At 42.4% G+C, this 22,595-nt stretch overlaps 1 protein-coding gene across 6 annotated transcripts in view; it reads left to right on the forward strand.

The window, feature by feature from the left end:
- Positions 1-22,595, forward strand: part of LOC105489057 (alkaline ceramidase 2) — a 77,554-nt gene that overhangs the window by 40,281 nt on the left and 14,678 nt on the right. For 4 of the 6 annotated variants that reach the window (XM_071077850.1, XM_071077847.1, XM_071077852.1 and 1 more), the window contains 3 exons: positions 9,277-9,391; positions 10,131-10,272; positions 20,023-20,160. In XM_071077850.1, the coding sequence (XP_070933951.1) occupies positions 9,316-9,391; positions 10,131-10,272; positions 20,023-20,160 (356 nt within the window). In that variant the 5' untranslated portion in view covers positions 9,277-9,315. Of the gene's footprint in view, positions 1-5,835; positions 5,936-9,276; positions 9,392-10,130; positions 10,273-20,022; positions 20,161-20,846; positions 20,969-22,595 lie in introns of all 6 variants that reach the window. The other 2 variants (XM_071077849.1, XM_071077848.1) reach the window with 2 other exon arrangements.

The raw sequence follows: 22,595 nt of genomic DNA on the forward strand, positions 1-22,595 counted from the left end.
TAATATGCACATTTAAAGAAACTGTTTGGGCCAGGTGTGGTGGCTTATGCCTTTCATCCCAGCACTTTGGGAAGCCGAGGTGGGTTGATCACTTGAGGTCAGGAGTTCAAGACCAGCTTGGCCAACATGGTGAAACCTGGTTCGCTACTAAAAATACAAAAAATTAGATGGGCATAATGGCACTCGCCTGTAGTCCCAGCTACTTGGGGGAGGCTGAATCAGGAGAATTGCTTGAACCTGGGAGACAGAGGTTGCAGTTAGCCAAGATTTCGCTACTGTACTCCAGCCTGGGCGACAGAGTGAGACTCCATCTCAAAAAATAAATAAATAAATAAATAAAAATTAAAAATTAAAAAAAGAAAATGTTTGACGTATCATAATTTTGCTGTAGGTGTGATAAATGACTTCATGCCTTTGCAAATAATATATAAATACATTTTAAAGTGATTAGTGTGTCCATTGCTAGTGGAAATATAACCCAAGAAAGCCATTACAGGACAGCTTGGGAGTAGATAGTTGCAGTTAGCAGAAGCAAGGTAGATTGAGAGGACTTGAGGCACTAAAGATCTTCTGGGGTAAAAATCACAATGCATTATATTTCTTGACATTATAAGTGGGACTGTAAATTGGTGCTCCTTCCACTGGAAAATGGCTAAACTGCTGCCATCTGCCTCACTTACAGCAAGTGAGGTAGAGCTTTATTATCTAGGATGAAAAGGTTTGCAGGGCGTATTGTTGAAGGAGAAAAGGAAGCTGCACAATGGGAATGTTACAATATGTGACATGTATGTACCTATTCATGTAAATGTGAAGAAAATGAGGACAGTGGTTATCTCCAGGGAAGAGGCTAGAAAGGAAACTTTATTCCTTTTTTACAAGAACACATTCATGTATACGAAGGGAGAAATATCAGGTTTTAAGTTACCTATGGTGTAACAAATCCATTTTTCTTCTCCTCTTTCTTCACTCCCTTGATCCCCCTTCATCTCCTCCTTCTCCCCATTCATCTCCTTTTCTTCCTTTTATTTCTGGTTTAACAAGAGGAAAGCCATGTTTACATCAAAGCCAAGAAACTGGTCATATGTGCACAGTGTGTGATGCACAGTGGGTGATGTGATTCACAATTTTTAGATGCTAGTGGAGGAGTTAAGCCAAGAAGGTCAGAATGTGGTTGGATGGGTTGGGGTTGAAAATCACCTGGGGGCAGTGGAAGGAGCCGGCTCTGTGCAGATTGGCTCTCTGACTTCATCCAGCCCTGGAGCCTTTCAGGGCCCTCAGCTATATCCCTTTGTAAAACAAGGGATGGTTTTTATTTATTTTTATTTTTTATTTTATTATATTTTATTTTTTTGAGACTCTTGTCACCCAGGCTGGAGTGCAATGGCGTGATCTCGGCTTACTGTGACGTCCACCTCCCAGGTTCAAGCGATTCTCCTGCGTTAACCTCCTGAGTAACTGGGATTACAGGTACCCGCCACCATGCCCAGCTAATTTTTTTTTTTTTTTTTTGTATTTTTAGTAGAGACAGGGTTTTGCCATGTTGGCCAGGCTGGTCTCAAACTCCTGATTTCAGGAGATCCACCTGCTTCAGCCTCCCAAAATGCTGGGATTACAGGTGTGAGCCACCCGTGCCCAGCCTAAGGGATGGTTTTTAAGATCCTTCTTAAAATGATCCTTTTTTAAAAAGACCCTCTTACGGATCTTTGATTCTTAAAATGATTCCATTGAAAGTTAGGTCAAGTTGTCTCTGTTTGCAGATGACATGATTGTATATTTAGAAAATCCCATCGTCTCAGCCCAAAATCTCCTTAAGCTGATAAGCAACTTCAGCAAAGTCTCAGGATACAAAATCAATGTGCAGAAATCACAAGCATTCCTATATACCAATAACAGACAAACAGCCAAACCACAAGTGAGCTCCCATTCACAATTGCTACAAAGAGAATAAAATACCTAGGAATACAACTGACAAGGGATGTGAAGGACCTCTTCAAGGAGAACTACAAACCACTGCTCAAGGAAATGAGAGGACACAAACAAATGGAAGAATATTCCATGCTCATGGATAGGAAGAATCAATATCATGAAAATGGCCATACTGCCCAAACCAAGTTATAGATTCAATGCTATCCCCATCAAGCTACCATTACCTTTCTTCACAGAATTAGAAGAAACTACTTGAAATTTCATATGGAACCAAAAAGCCTGCATAGCCTAGACAATCCTAAGCAAAAGCTACCTGACTTCATACTACAAGGCTACAGTAACCAAAACAACATGGTACTGGTATCAAAATAGATATATAGACCAATGGAACAGAACAGAGGCCTCAGAAATAACGCCACACATCTACAACCATCTAATCTTTGACAAACCTGACAAAAACAAGCAACAGGGAAAGGATTTCCTGTTTAATAAATGGTGTTGGGAAAACTGGCTAGCCATATGCAGAAAACTGAAACTTCCTTACACCTTATACAAAAATTAACTCAAGATGAATTAAAGACTTAAATGTAAGACCTAAAACCGTAAAAACCCTAGAAGAAAACCTAGGCAATACCATTCAGGACATAGGCATGGGCAAAGACTTCATGACTAAAACACCAAAAGCAATGGCAACAAAAGCCAAAATTGACAAATGAGATCTAATTAAACTAAAGACTTCCTGCACAGCAAAATAAACTATCATCAGGGTGAACAGGCAACCTACAGAGTAGGAGAAAATTTTTGCAATCTATCCATCTGACAAAGGGCTAATATCCAGAATCTACAAGGAACTTAAACAAATTTACAAGAAAAAAAAAACAACCCCATCAAAAAGTGGGCAAAGGATATGAACAGACACTTCTCAAAAGAAGACGTTTATGTGGCCAACAAGCATATGAAAAAAAGTTCATCATCACTGGTCATTAGAGAAATGCAAATCAAAACCACAATGAGATACCATCTCACGCCAGTTAGAATGGCAATCATTAAAAAGTAAGGAAACAACAGATGCTAGAGAGGATGTGGAGAAATAGGAATACTTTTACACTGTTGGTGGGAGGGTGAATCAGTTTAACCATTGTGGAAGACAGTGTGGTGATTCCTCAAGGATCTAGAACTAGAAATACTATTTGACCCAGCAATCCCATTAGAGGGCATATATCCAAAGGATTATAAATCATTCTACTATAAAGACACATGCACACATATGTTTATTGCAGCACTATTCACAATAGCGAAGACTTGGAATCAACCCAAATGCCCATCAGTGATAGACTGGATAAAGAAAATGTGGCACATATACACCGTGGAATACTATGCAGCCATAAAAAAGGATGAGCTCATGTCCTTTGCAGGGACATGGATGAAACTGGAAACCATTATTCTCAGCAAACTAACACAGGAACAGAAAACCAAACACCGTATGTTCTCACTCATAAGTGGGAGTTGAACAATGAGAACACATGGACACAGGGAGGGGAACATCATACACGGGGGCCTTTCAAGGGGTGGGGGGCTAGGAGAGGGATAGCATTAGGAGAAATACCTAATGTAGATGATGGGTTGATGGGTGCAACAAACCACCATGGCACATGTATAGCTATGTAACAAACCTGCACGTTCTGCACGTATATCCCAGAACTTAAAGTGTAATTTAAAAAAAAAAGAAAAAGTTAAGGACTTTGATCATAACGATGAACAAAAGCCTACTGCTGGCCGGGCGCGGTGGCTCATGCCTGTAATCCCAGCACTTTGGGAGGCCGAGGAGGGTGGATCACCTGAGGTCAGCAGTTCTAGACCAGCCTGACCAACATAGTGAAACCCCATCTCTACTAAAAAAACAGAAAAAATTAGCTGGGCATGTTGGCTTATGCCTGTAATCCCAGCTACTTGGGAGGCTGAGGCAGGAGAATTGCTTGAACCCAGGAGGTGGAGGTTGCGGTGAGCCGAGATTGCACCATTGCACTCCAGCCTGGGCAAAAAGAGCGAAACTCATCTCAAAAACAAAACAAAACAACAGAACAAAACCTACTGCTTATACAGTATAGTACTTAGACCTTTGTCCTGATTCCTCCGTACCTGCTTCTTGGTAAATGAAAATCGACTACATTCATTTCTTTTTCTTTTTTTCTTTTCATTAAGAAAAATTGGCCACATTTCTCAGACTGGAGACTGTATACCACTTGGGACGTCTCAGACAACTTGTTCATATTCTTACCCAAGGTCACTAGTTGCACATAGCACTTCTATGTGGGAAAGAGAGAAAGATCCGCAACAAAGTGAGCCAACTAAAGGCCGAGCATTGGGGGCTCACACCTCTAATCCTGGCACTTTTAAAGGCTGAGGTGGGTGGATCACTTGAGGTCAGGAGTTGAAGACCAGCCTTGCCAACGTGGTGAAACTCCATCTCTACTAAAAATACAAAAATTAGCCAGGCGTGGCGGGCGCCTGTAATCCCAGCTACTCTGGAGGCTGAGGCAGGAGAATCGTGAAGCCGGGAGGCGGACCTTACAGTGAGCCGAGATCGCGCCATCGCACTCCAGCCTGGACTAGTGACAGAGTAAGACTCCGTCTCAAAACAAAACAAAAAGCAAAAACAAAGTGAGCCAACTAGAAAAAGGTACCCCTTTCTCCATAATGATACAGCCCCACTTAGGTATTTCAGGCCTGGATTTTTTTTTTTTTGAGACAGAGTCTGGCTCTGTCGCCCAGGCTGGAGTGCAGTGGCCGGATCTCGGCTCACTGCAAGCTCCGCCTCCCGGGTTTACGCCATTCTCCTGCCTCAGCCTCTTGAGTAGCTGGGACTACAGGCGCCCGCCACCTCGCCCGGCTAGTTTTTTGTATTTTTTAGTAGAGACAGGGTTTCACCGTGTTAGCCAGGATGGTCTCGATCTCCTGACCTCGTGATCCACCCATCTCGGCCTCCCAAAGTGCTGGGATTACAGGCTTGAGCCACCGCGCCCGGCCCAGACCTGGATTTTAACCAAAGGCAACAGCTCTGCTCCCATTCTGCCTCTGACCAAGGATCTTGTTCTCCTGCTTTAACTTGCATTTCTCTCCCACCCGTCTTTCTCCCCTTTCTAAAAAGTGTTGTGCCTACCCCCTCTCCTCCCCAGATGGTGGCAGAGGCAGGCATTGGCCCCTGAAGTTGCCAGCCCTTACTTGCCCTATGCCTCAAGCTCTGGGGTTTGCTGAAGCATTCTATTTAGTTGTGTACCATTGTGGTTTCGTAGGCCTGGGAAAACTTTTTGGCCCTGCTCGCTTCAGTTCAGTTCAGGTGCCCACCATCATGGTTCTTTGAGACGTCCTCTAAGTGACCATTCTGTATTGTCCAACATGAGTAACCACTCTTTTCTTCTGAAAGTTCTGTGCCCTTGTCTTTGCAGAAGTTCATCTACCCTATCCACCTATTTCTGAATGTGGTTTTTGTTTGGGTTTAGTCCAGGACCCCTCTCACCCCACCCCGATGGGTGTTACTCATGTAGACTTAGCTGTCATCTTCACATTCGACATAGTTCCTTTGTGTGCTCAGTCCTGTACAAGGAGCCCCTCACTCCACAATTAGAGATGAGACTTAAAAGCTGAATGTTCCTACCACTTCATATCTTCTAAAACGGCCTTAATTTAAAAACAAAAGAATATAGCAAGTGTTGGCAAGGATGTGAGAAATTGGAACACTGTATATTGCTGATGGGAATATAAAAATGCTGCTGTGGGAAAATGTTTGGTTGTTCCTTAAAAAGTTAAAATGGAATTAGTACACCAGCCAGTGCCTTAGTCCGTTCATGCTGCTATAACAAAACATCTTAGACTGGGTAATTTATAATAACAAAAATTCATTTCTTACAGTTCTAGAGGCTGGAAGGTCCAAGATCAAGGTGCCAGCAGGTTGGGGGTCTGGCAAGGGCTCCCTGCTTCAAAGACGGAGTATATGCTACACTCTCATATGGTAGGAAGGGTGAATACCTCCATCAGACCTCTGTTAGAAGAGCACTAATCCAATTTAACACCTCCAAAGGCCTCACCTCTTAGTACAGTTGTGTGATGGGGATACGTTCTGAGAAATGTATTGTCAGGAGATTTTGTCATTCTGTAATATTATAGACCATACTTACACAAACCTAGATGGTATAGCTTTGTACACACCCAGGCTATGTGGTATGGCCTATTGCTCATGTGCTGTAAACCTGTACAACATGTTACTGTACTGGACACTGTAGGCAACTGTAACACAACAATAAATATTTGTGTATTTAAGCCTATCTAAACCTGGAAAAATGTGGCATAAAAGCTCCATTATAATATGGGTCCACTGTCATATATGTGGCTCATCGTTGACTGAAATGTCATTATGTGGCAAATAATGATACTGTCATATTGATGATTAAGTTTTAACATGTGAATTTTGTGTGTGGGGGTGACACATTCAGACCATAGTACCCAGCAACCATTAATGTATGAATAGATAGACTAAATGTAGTATATCCTTTAAATGGAATGTTATTCAGCCATAAAGAAGAATAAGGTACTGGTACATGCTGTAATATGGATGAACCTTAAAAACATTATGCTAAGTGAAAAAATAAGCTAGATACAAAAGGTCATATATTGTATGATTCCACTTATGTTATGTGAAATATTTAGAACAGGTAAAATCGTAGAGACAAAAGGCAGATTGGTGGTTGCCAGGGGCTGAGGGAGGGAAAAATGAGGAGTGACTGCTTAATGTGAATAGTGTTTCTTTTTGGGGTGATGAAAACATTTTGGAACTAGATAGAGGTGATGGTTGCCCATTATGAAGGTACTAAATGCCACTGAATTGTACACTTTAAAATGGTTAGCTTTATGGTATGTGAATTTCACCTCAATTTTTTAAAGTTCAGGAAAAAAAAAAAAAAAAGGCTATGAGTCTGTGAAACAAAAAACCCCAAAATCAACCAAACAAAAAGTAAGTTACAAAAATTAGGGATGAGGGCCGGACGTGGTGGCTCATGCCTGTAATCCCAGCGCTTTGGGAGGCCGAGGCGGGCGGATTACGAGGTCAGGAGATCGAGACCATCCTGGCTAACATGGTGAAACCCCGTCTCTACTAAAAATACAAAAAAAATTAGCTGGGTGTGGTGGCAGGCACCTGTAGTCCCAGCTACTCGGAAGGCTGAGGCAGGAGAATGGTGTGAACCTGGGAGGCAGAGCTTGCAGTGAGCTGAGATGTGCCACTGCACTCCAGCCTGGGCAACAGAGCGAGACTCCATCTCAAAAAAAAAAAAAAAATTAGGGAGGAGGTTCCAATATGACAGTCACTGGCCACATGTAGCTGACTGTTGAGCACAGGAAATGTGTCTAGCCCAAACTGAGGCTTGTGAAATTTACACTGATCTTCAAGGCTTTCATGTGAACAAAATAATGTAAACTAGGCTGGGCGCAGTGATAAACTAAACTGGGCGTGGTGACTCATGCCTATAATCCCAGCATTTTGGGAGGCTGAGGCAGGAGAATTGCTTGAGGCCAAGAGTGTGAGATCAGCCTGGGCAACATAGTGAGACCCCCATCTCTACCAAAAAAAAAAGGTAATAATAATAAATAAAGTCAGGCATGGTAGTACATGCCTGTAATCCTGGCTATTCAAGAGGCTGAGACAGGAGGCTCCCTTAAGCCTGGAAGTTGGAGGCTGCAGCGAGCTGATCCCGCCACTGCACTCTAGCCTGGTTGACAGAGTAATACCCTGTCTCTAAGGAAAAAAAAAAAAGGAAACTATCTCATTAATGATATTTAATAGTGATTACATGTTCAAATGACAATATTTTGAGTACACTGCATTAAATAAGATAGATTATTAAAATTTTTAAAAAGTTGAATGCCCGTGGAGACATAACAGAGAGGCTTAAATCCATACCAAAGTCTGCAAGATAAAATGATACCATTTTAAAGCTGGGAAGAAACTTTCAAATATAATCTTTACTTAAAAATAAGTTTTGGTTAGAATGAGAAAGCTGACAAAGGGCGACTAAGGGGGAAACTAGAAAGAGTCCTCACTTTGTGTAGGCCCAGGGGAAAAGTCTAGCCTGGCTGGGGAGGATTATTGGGAGCTGGACAATGTCTAGTCTTTTGGATGCCGTCATTAAACTTTTTATTTTTTTTATTTTTTTATTTTTTTACCTTATTTAATGCAGACTTTATCTTTAAAAACACAAATGCGAGTGGGCACAGTGGCTCACGCCTATAATCCCAGCGCTTTGGGAGGCCTGAAGCAAGTGGATCACCTGAGGTCAGGAGTTTGAGACCAGCCTGGCCAACATGGTGAAACCCCGTCTCTACTAAAAATACAAACATTAGCTGGGTGTGGTGGTGAGTGCCTGTAATCCCAGCTACTCGGGAGGCTGAGGCAGAATAATTGCTTGAACCCGGGAGGCGGAGGTTGCAGTGAGCTGAGATCGCACCAGAGAACTCCAGCCTGGGCTATAAGAAACAAACTCTGTCTCAAAAATAAAAAAATAAAAAAATAAAAAAATTAATGCAGCCAGGCATGGTGGCATGTGCCTAGTCCCAGCTACTTGGGAGGCTGTGGTGGGAGGATCACTTCAGCCCAGCCTGGACAGCATAGCTAGACCAAGTCTCTTAAAAAAAGATTGTGAAAAAAAAGTGCAAGTAAATTAGAATGATTCATAATTAACATTGCAATGAGAATTACTGGTTCATTGAATCAAGAGGAGCTTGGGCAGCTTTCATAGACTGCAGTGCTTTTATAGTTACTCCTATGATCAAAGAAGCAGCGGGGAGCCCCTTAAATGGTCATTTTAAAAGTTTTAAGTTCTCCTGATTGTGTATCTATAGTCAAAAAAAGTGTAAGAGGCTGGGTGTGGTGGCTCATACCTGCAATCCCAGCACGTTGGGAGGCTGAGGCAGGCAGATCACCTGAGGTCAGGAGTTCAAGACCAGCCTGGCCAATATGGTGAAACCTTGTCTTACTAAAAATACAAAAATTAGCCAGGCATGGTGGTGGGTGCCTGTAGTCCCAGCTACTCGGGAGGCTGAGGCAGGAGAATTGCTTGAACTCGGGAGGTAGAGGTTGCAGTGAGCCGAGATTGTGCCGCTGCACTTCAGCCTTCCAGCCTGGGTGACAGAGTGAGACTCCATCTCAAAGAAAAAAGAAAGAAAAAATGTGCAAGAGCTTAAACAAGATATATGACCACGTTTATCCCAGTTTACAAGGACATACTTGGAAGAGGCCACTTTATTTTTTGCCTTTTTTACTTAATTCTCATCTTTCTGTTTTACATTTTTTTCCTGCAGATCAGCAATGTCTTATTTTTCATTTTACCGCCCATCTGCATGTGCTTGTTTCGTCAGTATGCAACATGCTTCAACAGCGGCATCTACTTAATCTGGACTCTCTTAGTTGTAGTGGGTAAGTGGAGTCGTTTGGGAACACGGACTTAACAGGGTGTTGGGAGGGTAGAAGGAATCCCACACACTTCCTGTCCCCTTTGAACATAATGTTTTGTAAACTAAAGTCACTCTGAGGTCTTAGCATACTTTTTTTCCCACTTACTTGATGGCAAAAGGACTCTTGAATGCAGGCTTGATAACAAGCTTGGCATTACTATCACTTGCGTGCATTTGAGACTTCATTTGTGTAGTAGCTATTGGGGCTATGCCAGTGCAATTTTCCGAACGTCTGAAGAAAGTCTTATGAAACAATTGATCTCTGGGGAGACTGGTTTCTAATGGACTAAAGTTAAAGAAGAAAATGTAGATGTTTGATCCCTCATTGTTTTGTGAAATACTTGTGTCATTTCCATTTCCTCCCACAGGCAGGCTGGGAATTCTTAACAGTGAGGGACTGTTGAATTTTATTTACTGCCTCTTCCCAGAAAGGCTCAGTGGATGAAGACAGAATGTGTTTAACTGTGGAGTTGTTAAAGTTCTGATGTGCTGATATTTGAGCCCTAGTTGAAATCCTCTTTCTAGACTTGAGGCGTGCATGCCTGGGTGGTGTGAGTTTCTTTCTTCAGTTTCTTTTTTCAGAGGGAGAGAGTGATCTGGTGACTGTGATAACTATTGGTGAAAGGACTATCCTTAAGCAGTGTATTGAATTTGTGTCTCTTCTGTGGTGACCTTTTTTTATTGGTTGTAATTGATTCTAGGAATTGGATCCGTCTACTTCCATGCAACCCTTAGTTTCCTGGGTCAGATGCTTGATGAACTTGCAATCCTTTGGGTTCTGATGTGTGCTTTGGCCATGTGGTTCCCCAGAAGGTATCTACCAAAGATCTTTCGGAATGACCGGTAAGCTTGCACTAAACATTTTTGCATTTACCACTAGGTACAGTACCCAATATAACAATGTATATATGAAGAAAAATAGCACATGATTGAACTCAGCCTAGTGATGAGCTTATCATATTCTTGTTCAATATCTGTTGATTGTTTTTATGATCTGACAATATAAGTAAACTGACAGATTAGAGAGGGAATTTTAATAATGCTTGGGGAAGAACTGATATAACATTAGGAACAAAAGTCAAATAGTGCCCTTGTTTGATATGAGCAAGAGTGGAAAGACCTTCAGTGGAGGCGGCATTACTGAATGGTTATTCAATACTCTTTGATTTTCTGCTAGAACATTTCCTTGAGACTAATCCAACTCTACCAGTTTTATACATCTGAAGTAGAATCCGGACTAATGAACTGGTTCTTGGAGCTACGCTTGTAGTTCCAATGAACTGTAGTTTTCAAGTTGTCTTTTTTTTTTCTTTTTGCTTCCGATGAGAGCTGTGCACCTGTGTGTACGTGCACACACATACACACACACTCATATACCGTATATATGTTCAAATTGGAAACCCAGAATTTCAGGAAGGGATGCATTTTAATAGCCATTGTGTTAGGGTTATACAGGTATTCATCCAGTAAATATTTTTCAACACTTGTATTTTACTATGCATTTTTCTAGGCACTGGAATATCACAGTAAACAAAACAGCAGAGTCTAATGAGCTTACACTGAAGTTGGGGAGATTACAAATCAACAAGCAAACAAGTAAATAATATAATGTTAGGATATGTCAGGTACTGTGATAAAAAGTGAAGCTGATAAGGGTATAGTGGTGACTTAGTTTGCTGATTTAGAGTTTGGTCAGAGAAAGTCTTTCTGAGGAGCTATGTGAGGTTTGTTACTATCTAGAGGCACAGAGGAGATTCAGCCCAATACAGATGAGAAACGCTCCTGGAACATATTACCCACATTTTCTGTAGAACACTGTTTTGTCAAAATATACATATATGGCTAAATAGTCTAAAACTATGGATTCAGTGAAGCAAACGGTATGTGCCCATGGAAGAGTTCTATCAGGAAAAGAAAATAATTCATTACAGTTTTACTGGCACTCTGAAAAGGAACAGGAGCTGTGCAGCTGCTGAGAACTAAGGCTGCTATCTGTGGACTGAAATGGAGAAGCGTCTATGAAAGATGCTGGCTGCAAGGGGCACATTATATAATTGTATATGTGATATCCTAATTTTAGAATGAATGAACTAAACTCTTTCTGAGTATGTTTTTGTATTAGCACAAAAATGCCTGGGAGGTGAGGACACCTAACTACAGCCATTGGCTGTTCTTGGGCATTGCAGCAGAGAGGAATAGCCGCTTTTACCTTTCATCTGACTGGTTGACTTTTTTTTTTTTTTAACAAAATTAACACATTAATCTTTCTTGCTTGCTTTCTTGCTTTCTCTCTCTTTCTCTCTTTCTTTTTCTTTCTTTCCTTCCTCTTTCTTTCTCTCTCTCTTTCTCCTTTTCTCCCTTTCTTTCTCTCTTTCTTTCCTATCTTTTTTTCCTTTCCTTCTTTTCCTTCCTTCCCTTCTTTCCCTTCCCCTCCTTCCTTCCCTTCCCTCCTTTTCCTTTCCCTCCCTCCCTTTCCCTCCCCTCCCCATTCCCTTCCTCCCTTCCTTCCTTCCTTCTTTTCTTTCTTTTCTTTCATCTGACTCTGTGCCCAGGCTGCAGTGCAGTGGAGCAGTCCTGGCTAAATGCCACCTCAGCCTCCCCAGGCTCAGCTGATCCTCCCACCTCAGCCTCCCCAGGAACTGGGACTACAGGTGCACGCCACCATGCCTGGCTAATTTTTGTATTTTTTTTATAGAGAAGGGGCCTCGTTATGTTGCCCAGGCTGCTCTTGAACTCCTGGGCTCAAGCAATCTGCCCACATCGGTCTCCAAAAGTGCTGGGACTACAGATGTGAACCACTGCACCTGGCCTAATTTTTTTTTTTTTAAATAGAGACAGGGTCTCGTCATGTTGCCCAGGCTGGTCTCAAACTCCTGGGTTCAAGTGATCTTCCCCTCTTGGCCTCCCAGAGTGCTGGGATTATAGGTGTGAGCCTCCGCACTTGGCCATGGCCTAATTTTATTACTAAATATTTATTTTAAAATGAGATAGGGAGAAAACATACTTTAATTGGATTCGCTGTACAATCTTATTCTGGGAATCAGGATTTGAATTGAATAGTATTATCTCTGAGTATCCACTAGCAGATAGAAGTACTCTCAAGAAGGTTACTTATCAGAAAATAAAAGCGAAAGAGTGAAAGGGCAGGGGTGGGGGGGCGGAGAGAGAGAGAGAGAAAGAGAGCAAGGGAATGAGAGACAGAGAAAGGCTGTTTACAAGTAGAAGTCCCTCATCTCAGATGAAAAGTGGTTCTCCATCTTGGTGAGGCCTTCTAATCAGCAGGGAAAATATGCTTTCAAATGTGGCCAGATTGGTTTATGCTGTCACCAGTTTCCAGTCATGTTTAGTTTCCTTGTTCAACTTTAAGAGAAGCCTTGGGAGGCAAGGAAGGGGTTAAGGATGCAGGTGGAGGTAGAGGGCACCAGGTAGGGTCATGAGGTGGTTCTGCAGGTAGGGACCTTTTGACTCTGCCTGAGAAATAAGCCATTTACCCTTTGACTTTTCCTTCTGTCTTGAAAGGTACCCACCAGTCACCGCCATGCTTTCTCTAAACCTGGTGTACGTTACATTGAGAGCTGAGGAATCGCTTTTCTCAGATAACTTATTTTTCAAGTCTGAGTAAGAAATTGAAGAAATGGGAATAAAGGTTTTGTGTATTTGTTTGTGGCATTCTGGAGGCCTGGGTTGAAATTCCAAGGGACAGTTTTTAATGTATTACTTATAGAAAACTTTTTTTTCTTTTCTTTTCTGGGTTCTTGAGGTAGGGGGAATGTTGTTTGAGCAGGAAAGAAGAAAATGGGGTGATGACATTGGTAGTTAAAGCTTACCAACTTTAATAATGAAAACAGGGCCTGTTGAGGTGGTGCACGCCTGTAGTCCCAGCCACTCAGGAAGCTGAGGCAGGAAGATTTCTTGAGCCCAGGAGCTTGAGCCCAGCCTGCGCAACACAGTGAAACCTCATTTAAAAAAATAGAAAAAATAATGAAAACACATTGTGAGGCAGAGTTGTCTGTGACTGTTGGGAGTTTTTCATCACCAGCAGCCTGCAGCATTTCTCTGGGGAAGATGTGATGATATAGCCACTCTGTCCTCCTCTGGAGGCACTGGATACCATATGTGTATATATCCCTGGCTTTGGAAACAGTCCGGGTTGAATCCTAGCTTTACAACTTGCTAACTGTATGACTTGTCTTGACTCTATTTCCTTGTCTATAAAATTAAGTAAACAATAGTGTTCATCTTTGAGATGATCCTGTAGTGCATTTAGCATAATACTAAGCAACCCGGAGAGGGCTCAGTCAAAGTTAGCTTTCCTGACAGCCTGGGGCATGGAGAGGAGAGTTCTGCCTGGCATTTCTGAGATATACATATAAATTGATGGAGATAACGGACATTGAAAATTTTAATGAGCAAAGAAATAAAAGGTGCATGTTAAGGAAAAAGTAAAGATTTCAACTCTATTTGCACATCTTCAATTTTCCAGTGACCAGGGAGGGCAAAAAGGCCAAGCCCCTTTACATGTACTTCACTCCCCATGACATGGGACAGGTGGCAGCTCTGCAGTGGAAGTGGCAGACCAGACCAAAAAAATCATGTCAAAATCAGGATTTCTGTAGATCAAGGATTTCTGGTTTATCTGCCTGAACTTACCAAATAGTAAACAAATTATCTCCTTTTCTTTCTTTCTCCCTTCCCTCCCTTCCCTCCCTCCCTCCCTCCCTCCTGTCTGTCTGCCTGCCTGCCCCTCCCTCCCTCTGTCCCTCCCTTCCTTCCTTTTTTCTTTTCTTTTCTTTTTTCTTTTTCTTTTTCTTTTCTTCTTGATCTAGACTTTGCTGAAATATTCTTTTTTATTTCTTTCTTTTTTTTTTGAGACAAGAGTTTCACTCTTATTGCCCAGGCTGGAGTGCAGTAGCGCAATCTCGGCTCACTGCAACCTCTGCCTCCCAGGTTCAAGCGATTCTCCTGCCTCAGCCTCCTGAGTCGCTGGGATTCGAGGTGCATGCCACCACATGTGGCTGATTTTTGTGTTTTTGGTAGAGACGGGGTTTTGCCATGTTGGTCAGGCTGGTCTTGAACTCCTCACCTCAGGTGATCTGCCCGCATTGGCCTCCCGAAGTGCTGGGATTACAGGCGTGAGCCACCACATCTGGCCTTAGCTGGAATATTCTAAACACACATTAAAAATCATTTTAATATGAGATTTTTGGAGAAGTGACAGTAGAGTGTGGTGGCTAAGTGAGTTTGGATTAGGCAACATGGCTTTGAATAACAATTCACTTAAAAAAAAAAGGCTCTGGGGCCGGGCGCGGTGGCTCAAGCCTGTAATCCCAGCACTTTGGGAGGCCGAGACGGGCGGATCACGAGGTCAGGAGATGAGACCATCCTGGCTAACACCGTGAAACCCCGTCTCTACTAAAAATACAAAAAACTAGCCGGGCGAGGTGGCGGGCGCCTGTAGTCCCAGCTACTCTGGAGGCTGAGGCAGGAGAATGGCGTAAACCCGGGAGGCGGAGCTTGCAGTGAGCTGAGATCCGGCCACTGCACTCCAGCCCGGGCTACAGAGCAAGACTCCGTCTCAAAAAAAAAAAAAAAAAAAAAAAAAAAAAAAGGCTCTGGGACCCCATTTTGCTTGTCCGTAAAGTGGAGATGACAAAAGTATCTTCCTGATGCGGTCAGAAATACATGAGAAAAGTGCATAAGGTACAATGGCTCACACAGAGTAAAGACTCAGTAGGTTCTGGTGGTTATTATGAATGGCTTATGGACAAGTGGTTCTTTTTTTTTTGTTTTTCTGTTTTTGTTTGTTTGTTTGTTTGTTTTTGAGATGAAGTCTTGCTCTGTCGCCCAGGCGAGAGCAGTGGTGTGATCTTGGCTCACTGAAACCTCTGCCTCCTGGGTTCAAGCGATTCTCCTGCCTCATTCTCCCAAGTAGCTAGAATTACAGGCACCTGCCACCATGCCCAGCTAATTTTTGTATTTTTAGTAGAGACAGGGTTTCACCAGATTGGCCAGGCTGGTCTCGAACTCCTGATCTCAAGTGATCCGCTTGCCTTGGCCTCACAAAGTGCTGGGATTACAGGCATGAGCCACTGTGCCTGGCCTGAAATTTTTATTGATATATAATAGTTGCACATATTTTATATAGGGAAATTATTAATGTTCATTATGTCAATGGGATATAAATGTTGGATTTATAGAAAAAAAAAACTTTCTTTCATCTTGCCTAGAATGTCCTGAGACTCTTCAGGACATATACTCAATTGTTGATGGTTATTAATAATTTTTAGATATTTTTATTTTGAGAAAAAAATGAGAACAAGGAACTATTGTAGGCTAATTGTATCTATTTTGTTTTGTTTTGTTTTTTGGAGACAGGATCTCACTCTGTTGCCCAGGCTGGAGTGCAGTGGCACAATCACAGCTCACTGCAACCTCTGGCTCCTGTGCTCACGTGATCCTCCTACCTCAGCCTCCCAAGTGACTGGGACCACAGCTGCCTGTCACTGCACCTGGCTAATTTTTGTTTTTTTTTTTTTTGTAGAGACAAGGTTTTATCGTGTTACCCAGGCTGGTCTCAAATCCTGGGCTCAAGAGATCCTCCCACCTTGGCCTCCCAAAGTGCTGGGATAACAGGCATGAGCCACTGTGCCCAATCTTGTATCCACTTCTTAAATAATTTATTCTTCTGTAGTTTTTATGATTTTATCTTTAGAAAATATCAGGACAGCCTTCAGTTTATAATCTACTTTATTTTTCGAATCTTGAACAGCAAGGGAGCAGTCTGGGATCTGCCCGCCCTGCTAGCATTCTTGCTGGATGACTTGAGGCTGGAATCTTAAACTCTCTGGGCCTTAGTGCTTTAGTTATAAAATAACAGGGTTGGACTACCCCTCTGAGGTCCCTTTCATGACCAAATGCTATAGTGCTGTGACTATCAAGGGCTGGCTGTTCTAAATAGATTAAGTTTTGGTAGCTTATAGCAGTAGATCTTTTTTTTTTTTTTTTTTTGAGACGGAGTCTCGCTCTGTCGCCCAAGCTGGAGTGCAGTGGCGCTATCCTGGCTCACTGCAAGCTCCGCCTCCTGGGTTCACGCCATTCTCCTGCCTCAGCCTCCCGAGTAGCTGGAACTACAGGCGCCCGCCACCGCGCCCGGCTCATTTTTTTGTATTTTTAGTAGAGACGGGGTTTCACCATGGTCTCGATCTCCTGACCTTGTGATCCGCCCGCCTCGGCCTCCCAAAGTGCTGGGATTACAGGCGTGAGCCACCGCGCCCGGCCAGCAGTAGATCTTAACCAGGGACATTTCCAATTCCTATGCGACATTTAGAAATCTTGTGGACATGTTTTTGGTGGTCATTATGATGGGAGGTTTTATCATCTATAAATTTTATTTCATTTCAGAAATGAAATTACCACTGCTTTAAAGGGTAGCCAGTGATAGTGGTTTTCAAGCCTATACCCTGTGTCCCTTTTTACTTTGGTAAAAAAGCCAATGATAGTAGTTTTCAAGCCTGAAAGCAAAGTTTTACTTTGGTAAAAAAGGACACAGGATATAGGCTTGAAAACCACTACTTTAAAGGGTAGTTAATGATAACAGTAGCAGCTTTACTATGAAAATATTTTGATGACGGTACTGGGTTATTAGATTTTGGATTACAGAATACAGGAAGCAGTGGTGCTAAGGGTTTCCTGACCTTGTGTTTCAGTGTGAGACCCTAATGGGCTGGAAAGTTGAAAACAGAGGCTGTCATCAATCACAGTTTAGAAAAACACCCTGTTAGGGCCTCTTACTCCTGGATATTTCTAGCTCTCTTGTACCCAGGGCCTCTGTTGACTCTGGGGTCTACTGGGCTGGCTGGCTGTCTTTCTGCTGCCCACATGGCCTCTGTTTACTTCTCCCAGCTGTTTGTGTTCACAGGAAGTCTTTGTTGGCCTGCACATTCCTGTACACCTTCTGGACCTGACATGGGGAGTCGTCTGCAGATGACCTCTCTAAAGAAAGCATGTTTTGCAGCTGGCTGCAGTGGCTCATGCCTGTAATCTCAGCACTTTGGGAGGCTGAGGTCAGGAGTTTGAGACTAGCCTGGCCAGCATGGTGAAACCCCATCTCTACTAAAAATACAAAAATTAGCTTAGTGTGGTGGTGGGCGCCTGTAATCCCAGCTACTTGGGAGGCTGAGGCAGGAGAATCGCTTGAACCCAGGAGGCGGAGGTTTCAGTGAGCTGAGATTGTGCCACTGCTCTCTAGCCTGGGTGACAGAGTGAGACTCTGTCTAAAAAAAAAACAAAAACAAAACAACAACAACAACAAAAACCCATTTTTTTTTTAAGCTTACTGCCTTTAAACCATTTGGCAGTACTCTGTGGAGCCTTTGGTGATTGCAACAGCAGCTCAGTCACATTTTCCCTGAGAGTATGATATCAACAACAATAATATTATTTAAAGTAGTATTTATTTTTAAAATGATGGTAAGGATAATAGTAATAATGAATTTTATTAGCACATAACATGTACCAGGCACTGTGTTAATGCTTACAAGAACACTATGAGGCAGAGCGTCTTAATTTTTATGTGGGAAAGGCTCAAAGAGTTGAGTTACTTGCCAAAGGTCTCACAGCTGCTAAGTAATGCAAGCAGGATTTGAATGCATATCGGTCTCACTGGAACACCTATGCCTTGAATCACTCTGTTGCCCTCTCTGACCTGTGCCTAGTTCTTAAACCACTGGGTACAGAGAGGTGATGCACTCTGGACATTTCTGATTATGTGTTTATCCTAACGAAAAGGCCAAATTGCCTTGGCATGTGTCAAACCCAGTGGAAGAGTTCTTGTGGGTCCCCAAGGGCCCTGCACGTGATGGCTGTGGGCCGTCACCCTGAGGCTGGAGCGGGCGGCCTTTCCTCCAGTAGATGAAGGACACCAGCCGAGGCCAGGAGAAAAACATGCCTCTCCTGAGGATTAGCTGCCTGGAGCCTTTCCCACATATATTTTTTCCTCTGGTAGAAGTTCAGAGCTATAATTCCTGTTCATTCCAGTCTGAAAGTTGGCAGCTTGATCAATGATTTCCTGTGCCTTGATGATGAATGGCTTTCCTATTTAAAAGATAAATTTGTATTTTGAGGGTTCAATGCCCTTTGATTTCTTTATAATGGAATTTCATTCAAATTGGCTTCCTAACTGTGACCTGTTCCAGGGGCTCTTGGCCAAAGTAAATTGTGCTAATGAGGAATAACAGAAACTTCAGGAAAATCATGTACTCCTAAATTTAAGTCATGAATGAGGCCTTGGAAATCGTCTCGTCCAGCCTTTTCGTTTTACAGATAAGGAAATGGGTCCCAGGGAGTAAAAAAAGCATGTCTAGGATCACGTCGCCACTTCTGGCTCTTTCTGCTGAAATGACCTCCACTGAGGAGTGTGAAGATAGTATCAATTATTTGTCTAAGACTTGTCATTTCAAAAACTTGTCCATGTAGATTCTAGTGCATACTAGACTTGTAGGTTGTCAGTAAATATAGATTATTTTTTCTTAGTCTATTGAAATTTTTTCTTAAAACTTTTTTTTGGGTGTGCTAGACACATAGGATAATTTTTCTTTTAAACTAGGGTGCTGTATGATTTGTGAATGGTCTGTGTTTTACTTATGAAAGTTATACATGTTCACTTTGTGGAACAGAGGGTGACAAACTACATCCCGTGGGCCAAAAGGGTTCTGTTTTGCACATCAGGTTTTATTGGCTCCCAGCTGTGCCCATTCATTTACTTATTCTCTGTAATGACAGAGTTGAGTAGCTGTGGCAGAGACCTTAGAACCTGTAAAACCTATATATATATGTGTGTGTGTGTGTGTGTATGTGTGTATGTATATATGATTTATTAAATATAATTGATGTTTAATATGATTACACATATTTATTAATGCATATATTTAATTATATATTTATACTTATATATAACCATATAGTTACACTATATTTAGATATGTATAATATAGTTATATATAATATAACTATATACTATATATTCTTTATCTACACTTATATATAAAAACATGTATTTAATTTAAAAAAAAAATATATATATAATTTATTTTATTTTTAGGTTATAGCTTACTGTAACCTCAAACTCCTGGGCTCAGGCCACCCTCCCACTTTGGCCTCCCAAAGCACTAGGATTACAGATGTGAGCCACCATACCTAGCCCAAACCCAAAAATCCTTTATAGAAAAAAATTGCTAAACCCTGCTGTAGAACATCTGAAAAAATACAGAGAAATTGAACATCTAAAAAAATACAGAAAAATCACATGAAGAAAACAGTTATCCATATCTCACCCTCAATGATGTAGGTTGACTGTAATTTTACCATTCTCATGGCTAAATATTTTGAAAATCTCTGATTATTTCCTAAGGATAAGTTCCTTGAAGTGGAATTCCTAAGCCAATGAGTGTGAGTGGCTTTTTGAACCTTGGTACTTAGCACAGAATTTCGTTTCAGCCTGCATTTCTGGCAATGCCTGTACCTTGCTAACATTAAACAAACAAACAAACAATAATTCCTTTTCTAATGGATTTGGTTTTGTTTTCATGGATTCAGGGGCAGGTTCAAGGTGGTGGTCTGTGTCCTGTCTGCAGTTACGACGTGCCTGGCATTTGTCAAGCCTGCCATCAACAACATCTCTCTGATGACCCTGGGAGTTCCTTGCACTGCACTGCTCATCGCAGAGCTAAAGAGGTAGGTGCCGTCATTCCTGCCTACCCTTTAGCTGTCCCTGTGCTAGGAAAACACCAGCTCAGGGCTTCTTTGCTGTCCTGCAGCCGAAGAAGAGTTTTATTCCTCATGAAGAGTTAGTTGCTGGCTGTTGGATGGAAGCAGGTTTGATGGTTTGGTTCAAAATGCTAATAATCTCATTTTTAGTAAGAGGGGAGCAGCTGTTTTGCAGATGCAGTGCATCCTACTGATCACAAGCTAGCTTACCAGGACCATCTCAGCGCCTAGACCAGGCTGTCTAGACTTAATTCTGTAGAAAAGAAAAGTCCTAGAGAGGTTATTGCATTCACACACAGAAGGAAAAAGAGAAAGGGGGCAGGGAAAATGAGTTTGTATCTATAAGAAAATATGCACGTCAGGTGGGCTGCAGTTGATTATGATACTTTCTTTGAGGCTTAGTGTCTCATTTACAATCTATTAGGCAAGGGTTTTGCTCTTTGCACTAGCATTTTCCTTTGGGAACTTGTGTACTCAGAGTTCAGGTAGATATCCAGAAACATTTTCGTTTAGCGCTTCTTGGTACATCATTGTCCTCTTCTAGACCCAACTGAAGTACATCTAATCACTGCCCTTATTTTAATGCTCTTTGAAAACACTTCTTTTTATTTCCAGCCATTTAAAAAATGCTTTTTTTTTTTTTTTTTTTTGAGATGGAGCCTCGCTCTGTCATCCAGGCTAGAGTGCAGTGTCACATTCTCGGCTCACTGCAACCTCTGCCTCCTAGGTTCAAGCAATTCTCCTGCCTCACCCTCCCAAGTATCTGGGATTACAGGTACCTGCCACCACACCCAGCTCGTTTTTGTATTTTCAGTAGAGATGGGGTTTTGCCATGTTGGCCAGTCTGGTCTTGAGGTTGGGGTGAGGGTAGAGTTAGAGCGGGGATGTAGGGAGGTGGTAGGGGAGACAGAAAAGGGAATGACTACTAATAAGTAAGGGCTTCGTATTTGAGTGTTGGAAAAATTATAAAATAAGATTGTGGTAATGGGTTGAAGATACCAAAACACACTGACCTGTACATTTTTTTTTTTTTTTTTAAGATGGAGTCTCACTCTGTTGCCCAAGCTAGAGTGCAGTGGCACAATGCTCACTGCAACCGCCGCCTCCTGGGTTCAAGCAATTTTCCTGCCTCAGCCTCCTGAGTAGCTGGGACTACAGGTGCCTACTAACATGCCTGTCCAATTTTTTGCATTTTAGTAGAGACAGGGTTTCACCATGTTGCTCAGGGTGGTCTCGAACTCCTGAGCTCAGGCAGTCTGCCTGCCTTGGCCTCCCAAAGTGCTAGGATTACAGGCGTGAGGCACCGCACCTGACTTGAACTGTACACTTTAAATAGGGGAATTTTATGATATGTGAAGTATACCCCAATAAAGCTATAAACAAAGCTATAAACAAAACAAAAACCCTCAGAACCTGCCCAGGTGATTCTGCGTGGTGGAATCATGTCTGGCCAACATGGTGAAACCCCATCTCTGCTAAAAACACAAAAAATTAGCTGGGTGTGGTGGCAGATGCCTGTAATCCCAGCTACTCAGGAGGCTGAGGCAGGAGAATCACTTGAATCCAGGAGGCGGAGGTTGCGGTGTGTGGAGATCACGCCATTGCACTCCAGCCTGGGCAACACAGCAAGACTCCATCTCAAAAAAAAAAGCTCCCTCTATTCCTCACCTCTCATTTACTCATTTGCTCTTCAACTCTTGCCAATCTGGCTTCTGCCCCTACTTCGATACCCAAATCCCTCTCTGTAGAATATACACCCAGTGATCAGTTTTCAGCCCCCCTGTATCTTATGTGTTATTCTCTCAGCTGCTTGCCCAATTAGTTCTCCTCCCCATGGTTGAAATGTTCTTCGCCATGGCTCCTGTGATAGCACATCCTCCTGGATTTCCCATTACCTCTCGGCAGCTCCTTTTCAGTTTCTTGCGTAGACTGCTACTTTTCTACACAGCTTTGCATGTAGGACTCCCTTAAGGTGCACCCTCAACTCCCTGCTTGCTATGGTCTGAATGTTTGTGTCTCCCCTGAATTCATATGTTGAAATACTAATTAATAAGGTGATGATATTAGGAGGTGGACCTTTTGGAAGGTGATTAAGTCAGTGGGGGTAGAGCCCTCATACATGGGATTAGTGGTCTTATAAAAGAGGCCCCAGAGAGCTGCCTGGGCCCTTCTACCATGTGAGGATACAGCGCTAGAAGGTGTGATCTATAAGGAATGGCCCTCACCAGACACTGATTCTGCTGGCACCTTGATCTCAGACTTCCCAGCCTCCAGAACTATGAGAAACAAATGTCTGTTTTTATCAGCCACCCAGTATACAATGTTTTGTTACAACAGCCTGCATGGATTAAGACACTGTTTTTCTCCCTTTATATGTCCCCCTGAAAGATCTCTTCTACTTC

This window comes from Macaca nemestrina, chromosome 14, assembly GCF_043159975.1.
Source record: "Macaca nemestrina isolate mMacNem1 chromosome 14, mMacNem.hap1, whole genome shotgun sequence".
Classification (NCBI taxonomy): domain Eukaryota; kingdom Metazoa; phylum Chordata; class Mammalia; order Primates; family Cercopithecidae; genus Macaca; species Macaca nemestrina.